Below are 8,388 nucleotides of genomic sequence, written 5' to 3' on the forward strand. Positions count from 1 at the left end.
GGGATAAACTCATGTTTTCTCGTACTGTTGCTTACAGATAGATTCAGCTTCTGTCAACTCAGGGCTCAGGGCTTTAGAACTCTGCAGAAAGTCATCTTCTTGAATATATCTACATGATCGTTTATTTATGTGCAGCAAGTCAATTTTTTTGACTAGTGTCAATTCCAGATAATGAAACTTGGGTAAGAGATTTTTTTTTGGAGGTTTCGTTTGTAATTAATAGCAGCATCTGCACACAGTATGCTGATAAATGAGTTTAATCATATGCGTTTCAGTAAGTAAAAAAAAAAAACCTGAAAATATAACATGGAATTTGAGGCAAGTGCTGGCTTAAAATATAGAAATGTTACATATATGTAAATTGTGTATTTTTTGAATGTAAAATTGTTCTTTTCTATAAAGGCAATCCATCCAATGTACAGCTAAATGTGACTGTTACTTATACTTCTGTAAGATCTGCATATTAATAAACTCACAAATCAGAAAGAAGAACTCTGATAGATCTGTGTGGTAGGCCAGGAAGTGAGCCATCCAGATCCCCGATGAGGAAGGACTCGTGCCCACTTGCGAGAGGAGTCAGCACATGACCTCAGCTGCCAGATCCTTCAGGGGCTGCCTCAGGGCAGACAGCTGCTTCCTGAATGTCACACCCTTCCCAGGGCAGTGCCATCCCCTGATGGCACATTTCAACCTAGGTAGGGTAACTCTGTGGGGCAGTGTTTGCTCCCAGAAGTCCTTGCCGGGTTATTGATGCCTCTCAGGCTGCACTGCAGTTCAGTTTCTACCTTTGCCCAGCTCTGCTTCTTCAACCTTCCTCTCCCAGGTGTTGATCCCTAAGAAACATCCTACTCTGCAAATTCTGTCTCAGCCTCTGGAGAACTCCACCTATGGTACTCTGTGTTCTGAGAGTGTGAAAAATATGGCCAGTTTATAACACTGAAAGTATCAAGTGCAGAGAAACTATTTTTCTTTAAAAGAAACAACATATTTGGTCTACCATTGATGGACATTTAGGTTGATTCTATGTCTTTGCTATTGCACAGAGTGCTGCAATGAACATATGTGTACATACAAATGTGGTACATATACACAATGGAATTCTATACAGCCATAAAAAAGAACTAGGTCATGTTCTTTGCAGGAACGTTGAGGGAGTTGGAGGCCATTATCCTCAGCAAACTAAGGAAGAATAACTACCAGGAAGAATAACTCTGATAGATCTGTGTGGTGGGCCAGGAAGTGATCCACTGATCTGTGTGATCCACTTCCACTCAGGTCCTCCATGAGGAAGGACTTGTACCCTGCCCAGGAGTGGGGTCAGCACATATCCTCAGCTGCCAGTTCCTTCAGGGGCTGCCTCAGGGCAGACAGCCTCTTCCTCAAGTTCACACCTTTCCCAGGGCAGTCTCACTGGGGCATATTTCAGACAGGCTGAGATAGAGTTTGGGGAGTAGGATGTTTCTTAGGGATCAACACCTGGGAGCGGAAGGTGGAAGAAGCAGAGCTGGTTAAAGGCAGAAATTGAACTGCAGTGTGGCCCTGAGAGGAACAGAAAACCAATACAGCATGTTCTCACTTATACATGGGAGCTAAATGATGAGAACACACGGACACATGGAGGGGAACAACACACACTGGGGCTACTAGAGGGTGGAGTGTGGGAGGAGGGAGAGGATCAGAAAAAATAACTCTTGGCTACTAGGCTTGGTACCTGGTACAACAAACCTCCATGATACAAGTTTACCTATATAACCAACCTGCACATGTACCCAGAACTTAAATATTAAAAAAAAAAAAAAAAAGAGAAGCAACATAGACCTCTAAGACCCTGTCCCAGACATTCTTGAACTTTTCCAAAACCTGAGCGCATGTGAGTGTCGGCAGTTTCAAGATACTGAAAGGAAATCAACTCCATCCCTACTACTATTCACCCAGCTTCGTTTTCCCAGTTTCTGTAAGGTGATGTGAAACAGCTCCGTCATAAACTTTTGACTCAGAAGAATTAGGATATCTTTGACCCCACAGGCACTTTAACCTGAAAGCAGAAGCACAGTAAGTGTGGTAACTGCTACACATTGTTTCTCTTCTGATAAACTTTTATTAAATCCACAATGAAGCATCAGTAATGATAACTAGTAACAGGCACTAGCAGTTTTGCCCAGAGTTAATTATCGAGGGCTTTTATCTTTAAAAGAGTGCTTGATCATTTATGGAATCTATTGGTTAAAAAGATGGCATCTTATACTTTTAGCCCAACTCTCACTGTAATAACATTTTAGAATTGGACACACAATGATAGATATTTGTCTAAATTTGTGATATGAATTAAGTATGTAATAGAACAGACACTCTAAATTGTCAATCTAATTTTTTAAAGGCATTAGGATATTAACCCTATGTTTGAAAACTGCTATTCTTTAACACGTACTATTTTTGTGAATACTTTCCCATCCTAATTCTTCAAGTTAATAAAATGCTGCTGAAATGATCAGACTTATTTTGTAAAAATGCAATTCTGTGATATCAGAGGCCTTGTCCTTACAGTCTATGAAGTATAACACTTTTGTAATTAATTTATGTTTGTGGTAAATGTGCCTTCCTATTTTACTGTTAGAAAAATATACCAGTGACCCTATTTTTGCTTTTCTGTCTGGCACAATGAATTTTTATGGGTTAGGTTCTGGGCAATCTAGATTATTGAATGAATTCAAACACTTAAAGACTGACTCTGTCTCTCTCTGTCTCTCTCCTCTCAGAATAAGAGACACAGAAAAAAATAGAATAAGAGACATGGCCTGGTGAGCCTTTTTCTTTGGAAAAAAGTCTTTCCTTTCTTTTTTTTTTTTTTTGAGATGGAGTCTCGCTCAGTTGCCCAGGCTGGAGTGCAGTGGCGCGATCTCGGCTCACTGCAAGCTCCACCTCCTGGGTTCACGCCATTCTCCTGCCTCAGCCTCCTGAGTAGCTGGGACTACAGGCGCCCGCCACCGTGCCCAGCTAATTTTTTTGTATTTTTAGTAGAGACGGGGTTTCACCGTGTTAGCCAGGATGGTCTGGATCTCCTGACCTTGTGATCCGCCCGCCTTGGCCTCCCAAAGTGCTGGGATTACAGGCGTGAGCCACCATGCCCGGCCAAGAAGTCTTTCCTTTCTACCACCCGACTTCTCTTCTAACCTGGTCTGACACACATCTAAACTTATCCTTCTGTCACAAGATTACTGTTAATAGATGCAGAGCTTTAATATCTAGCACACAGATCTCTGACAAGTGTTTGTTTATTTGTGTTTTTGACACAAAAGTTTCTTTTTTACTGTGTTTCCAAACCTCACGTGGGACTAAACATCATCTCTGGTATAAGACTGCATTTCTGCAGGAAAATGCCATGTAAAATAGCTAAGAAATAACCAAAAATTAACCCTGAGGATTTTGTGCCCCTTTGATGGCAAAAGGAAGATAGTGCTGATTTCACCTTTTGGACACTAAGCCAAAACAAGGGACTCAAAAGTGATTTGAGATCATTGTTTTGATGTACTCAGCATAAACAATGATTTCCTGGCCTCCCAGGTAAGGAAGAAGTTGTTCCATGGATGTGGCTCATGGCAGATGAGGACCAATTGGAGGTTTTGGATGGTTACTTCCCAAAGCCTCGTCTAAATGGACCATGTGGGAGTGGCAGGAACCCGATGACTGTGGTGAGTTCGCAGTGCTGGAGATAGCTCTTCCCCACTCCCAAGAGCTGACGGCAAGCTTTCAACTTCACATTCTGAGACCTCACATCAGTGGCTTAGAATTGGCCAAGGTAGGGGAATTTACACCATGGAAATGGTCAAACACCATAAACCAGGGATTTGTCCATTACTAGCACACCGTTGGCTTTGAGGGAATCCAATCCTCAGAGTTTTGCGGGTGGACAATTTGACCGAACTTTGGTTAGATTTCTAAAGAACAAAGCAAGAATAGTCTCTCTTAAGTTGTCCCAGATTAATAAAAACTCTATCATGCTTTCAAATCATGCTGATGTAGATTTTCAGGATAATGCAAACTGAAATGAGAATTTTTGAGTTTTTGGTTCTAAGCTTCATTATACCTTTTGGTGAAAATTTGCATCCTGAAATATAATCATGTAGTGATCTAAACCACAGAGAAAACCTGAAAGATGCTAAAATTATCATTGACAGTTGGGAGCCAACCTATATTTTGTTCTGATTTGAGACTTTTAAGGTCCATCATGTATTCTTTCATTTTCTAGGAAACATAGGCTTAAGACACACGGATGGACCAAGGTGTAAATGTTGAAGGGTCATCTCTGGGAATCTAAAAAAGATCAAAAGAAGAAAGATAGTTGTTAATAAAATGTTATTATACTAAAAATGCTGTAATGAAGAAGTCAAATTATTATTATTATTTTGATACAGAATCGCTCTGTTGCCCAGGCTGGAGTGCAGTGGCACAATCTTGGCTGACTGCAACTTCCACCTTCTGTGTTTAAGCGATTCTTGTGCCTCAGCAACCTGAGTACCTGGGATTACAGGCATGCACTACCATGCCTGGCTAGTTTTTGTATTTTTAGTAGAGGCGGAGTTTCACCATGTTGGCCGGGCTGGCGTCAAACTCCTGGCCTCAAGTGATCTGCCCGCCTCAGCCTCCCAAAGTGCTGGAGTTACAGGTGTGAGCCATGATGCCTGGCCAGAAGACAATCATGTTTTTTTTTTTTTTTTAAATGAACAAGTCAATGTCCATTTTATTAATATCAAAAGTATATAATTCTCATATTTGTTTCAGTCCTTGAGTCATAAACCTCCTTATCCTCATAAACTTCTTTTTGGGATAAGATGCCACTTACTCAGAAGCCCTGTAATTTTCAAGTCATAAAGTGCAATCTAATTTTATACCAAAATCTCACTTAGGGCTACAGTAAGCAGTTCAATAGAAGACTAGGCTCAGATGCTAGTTCTGGGTATATTTTTAGCCACTGGAAAGTGAAAGTGTATTCTGTGATTACAGGCATATCAAGGTGTGCCCAGTGACTTGATATTTTCATTTATTTTTATTAGTTTGCTTAACAAATACTTTCTGCATGATTGACCAGATCAGATATCTTAGCTAATGCAATTTGGTTACTGAGGTAATCAAAATACCACATCAGATACATTTTGATAAAATGTTTAAAGAAGCAACCTACCATGTCCATTTGCTATTAACACTGGCTCAACTGAGTGTGTTTTTCTTTGGGGTCTGAAAGAATCAAATCATAATTTGAAGAGGCTTGCTCACTTTGCAGTTGTTAAGAAGTGCACACGGAGGCTGGGTGTAGTGGCTCATGCCTGTAACCCCAGCACTTTGGGAGGCGGAGGTGGGCAGATCACGAGGTCAGGAGTTCGAGACCAGCCTGGTGAAACCCCGTCTCCACTAAAACTACAAAAATTAGCCGGGCGTGGTGCTACATGCCTGTAATCCCAGCTACTTGGGAGGTTGAGCCAGGAGAATTGCTTGAACCTGGGAGGCAGAGGTTGCAGTGAACCAAGATCATGCCACTGCACTCCAGCCTGGGTGACAGAGCAAGACTCTGTCTCGGGGAAAAAAAAAAAAAAAAAAAAAAAAAAAGGAAGAAAAAGAGCATATGAAGTGGCAGGTGAAGGCAAAATGAGAATTTTCAATGAAAAAGATGAACCCGCCCTGTAATATTGTCATGGTTATCAGATCCATACCAACAACCTGAAAGTCCATGACTACAACAGGGACCTCCCTTACCATGTCTGTGAACTGATCCACACAAGTCATCCGAATCATCTCAGGGGTTGCCGGGCTACTCAGGACGAAGGTCTTGGCTAGCCCCCTCTCTCTGCGGGCAGCAGCCACTGCGTCATATATGGCAAACAACACGGAGGACCCCAGGAACATTCCAGCCTCACCCAACCCCTGAGAGACAAACAAAAGGCTGTCAGGAATGCATGGTTCTTTTAGGACTAATTTGTGTATACACACACACACACACACACACAGACACACACACACACACATTCTTCTCTGGCTTTATAATCCTCAGAGTGGAGTGCTTCCAAATTGCCAGAATCAAATTCCCCTGCATGGTGATTTGGGTGTCCACCTCAGAGTAGCTGGTGAAAATGCAATTTGGTTACTGAGTTAATTAAAATACCACACGATGTGAGGGGACGGGCTACAAACGCCCATTGCCTTTGGTGCCCTGTATGATGCTCCAACTCCGGCTCCAGAACATTTATGTCTAACTCAAGGCCAAAATGAAACAACCACAACCTTTGCAGTTGAACTTGAAAGACAGTGAGAGGTGGTTGCCTCTTTTCATGTGTGTTAACTTCGCCAGCATAGATTGGATGCTTTCGAGTTACCACTATGGTGACATTATATTTCAAATGATTCACCAATGCTTTTTTGTACTGATTTTTCTTTTTGCTTTCTTCCAGGTAGTCTGGTCTGTGATCTGTGTCCAGGGCCCTGGTGGAGGGATGAGACAAAGGCCGGAAGCAGATAAAGGCTTCCCCAGGCTTTGGCTGTTGTCAAAATTCCAGGTTTCTCTGAGGCAAATATGGAGGGAGAAAGGGGGCCGTAGGCAGAGGGGTTCCTCTGAGGCCGGAAGAAGGGGTGAGAGTTGAGGGGTCTGTTCCCTAGTTGGAGCAGAACTGGCGGGAGGCAGCTAGACCCCAAGTGGCAGGATTGTGTGCTGTGTTGGGCCAGCTCAGAAATGCCCTTGGCCAAAGTCTGGTGTAGAAGTGGAGACAGAGACCATTCAGACAGGAAGTCTCACCTTCCTAGCAATCGTGACCTACCCCCAGGAAAGAGGGAATACTCTGGAAATCTGAGGTTAAAGTTACCACCTGTCTGTCCAGATGTGGGCTCAGACCAGAACATAAGTTGGGGAAGCTGTGTTTTTTCTCACACTTGTATTTGAGAACCGTTTCTTGCCAAGGTCTTTATGGGCCAGTTGAAGGCCTTCTGCTCCAGGGAGCATGGCACCAACACCTCAGGTATCAATGGCTATGAACACCTCAGAGGAAAAAGTCAGGAAGAAAGTTGGTTAAGAGCCTGTTTTGACTTGGAGAGGGTGTGGAAGAGGCAGTGTCAGCAAGAACTGTGTCTGGAGGACAGGTGGGAAGGGTGCAGAAAAGCTCTGGGTGGATGGAATTTGCCTACGATGTTAGTTTATCTCACAATGGCACTTAGCCTCATGAGCCAAGTTGTTCATTGCCTTCTTGACCCTTGTTTGATTTAGATTTGTTTCTTGATCTCTAGCAAAACATGAAGACCTGGCTTGGGCTTCTGGAGTCAGTGTCACTCTGCCACAAGCATGCTTTTCTTTTCTTTTCTCTTTCACCTTTTGGGATTTGCAGTTCAAAGGACATAGTAAATTCAGGGGATGGTTTTATAATTTCTTGAAAAAGGAGGTTGTTATGGGGTGAACTGTGTCCTCCTCAGATTCATCTGGTGAAGTCCCAATCCCCAGCAGGCAGAATGGGACCGTATTTGGAGATGAGGGCTTTACAGAGATGATTAAGTTAAAATGAGGTCATTCAGGCAGGCCCCAATCCAACATGACTGGTGTCCTTATAGGAAGAGGAAATTTGGACACAGACACACACAGAGGGAGGATCATGTGAAGAAATGGGAAGAAGATGGCTGACTACAAGCCAAGAAAAAAGGCCGTGGAGAAAACCAACCTGCCAACACCTTGGTGGCGGACTTCCAGCCTCCAGAACTGTGAGAAAATAAATCGTTGTTGTTTAAACCACCTGGTCTGTGGTATTTTGTTATGGCAGCCACAGCCAACTAACACAGAGGTTTAAGTTCTTACCTTGGATGAGTAGATGGCTATGGGATTTTGGGAACGCACCAAAGTGACATAGAACTCTTCTGGTATCTCAGTGACGGTGGGGATTTTGTAGTCATCTGGACTCCGAGAATAAAGCACACCTTCTGGGGAGTATTTCAGTTCTTCTATGGTATAGAATCCCATGCCTTGAATAAATGCTCCCTCAACCTACAGCCAAAAAATTCACAGGTTATAGGATGTAACATGATATTGGTTGAATAAATATTACAGTGTGAATAAATGTGGAGCTCTGGATCATAAGAAGCCATTCTTTTTTTTTTTTTTGAAACGGAGTCTTGCTCTGTTGCCCAGCCTGGAGTGCAGTGGCAAGATCTTGGCTCACTGCAACCTCTGCCTTCCAGGTTCAAGCAATTCTCTTGCCTCAGCCTCCTGAGTAGCTGAGATTACAGGCGCCCGCCACCACACCCTGCTAATTTTTGTATTCTTAGTAGAGATGGGGTTTCACCATGTTGGTCAGGCTGGTCTCGAACTCCTGACCATGTGATCCGCCCTCCTCAGCCTCCCAAAGAGCTGGGATTACAGAT

The 8,388-nt window shown here is 43.0% G+C and overlaps 1 protein-coding gene across 1 annotated transcript in view; it reads right to left on the bottom strand.

The window, feature by feature from the left end:
- Nucleotides 1–4,257: 4,257 nt before the first annotated feature.
- The window catches only part of LOC105535433 (aldehyde oxidase 4-like), a 69,540-nt gene continuing 65,409 nt past the window's right edge, over nucleotides 4,258–8,388 (bottom strand). The window contains exons 33-35 of the mRNA XM_011974534.1: nucleotides 7,826–8,011; nucleotides 5,749–5,916; nucleotides 4,258–4,311 (exon numbers count right to left, since the gene is read on the bottom strand). Coding sequence (XP_011829924.1) covers nucleotides 4,258–4,311; nucleotides 5,749–5,916; nucleotides 7,826–8,011 — 408 coding nt within the window. The remainder of the gene's footprint in view (nucleotides 4,312–5,748; nucleotides 5,917–7,825; nucleotides 8,012–8,388) is intronic.

The sequence above is a fragment of the Mandrillus leucophaeus genome, unplaced genomic scaffold (genome assembly GCF_000951045.1).
Source record: "Mandrillus leucophaeus isolate KB7577 unplaced genomic scaffold, Mleu.le_1.0 Scaffold146, whole genome shotgun sequence".
Classification (NCBI taxonomy): Eukaryota; Metazoa; Chordata; class Mammalia; order Primates; family Cercopithecidae; genus Mandrillus; species Mandrillus leucophaeus.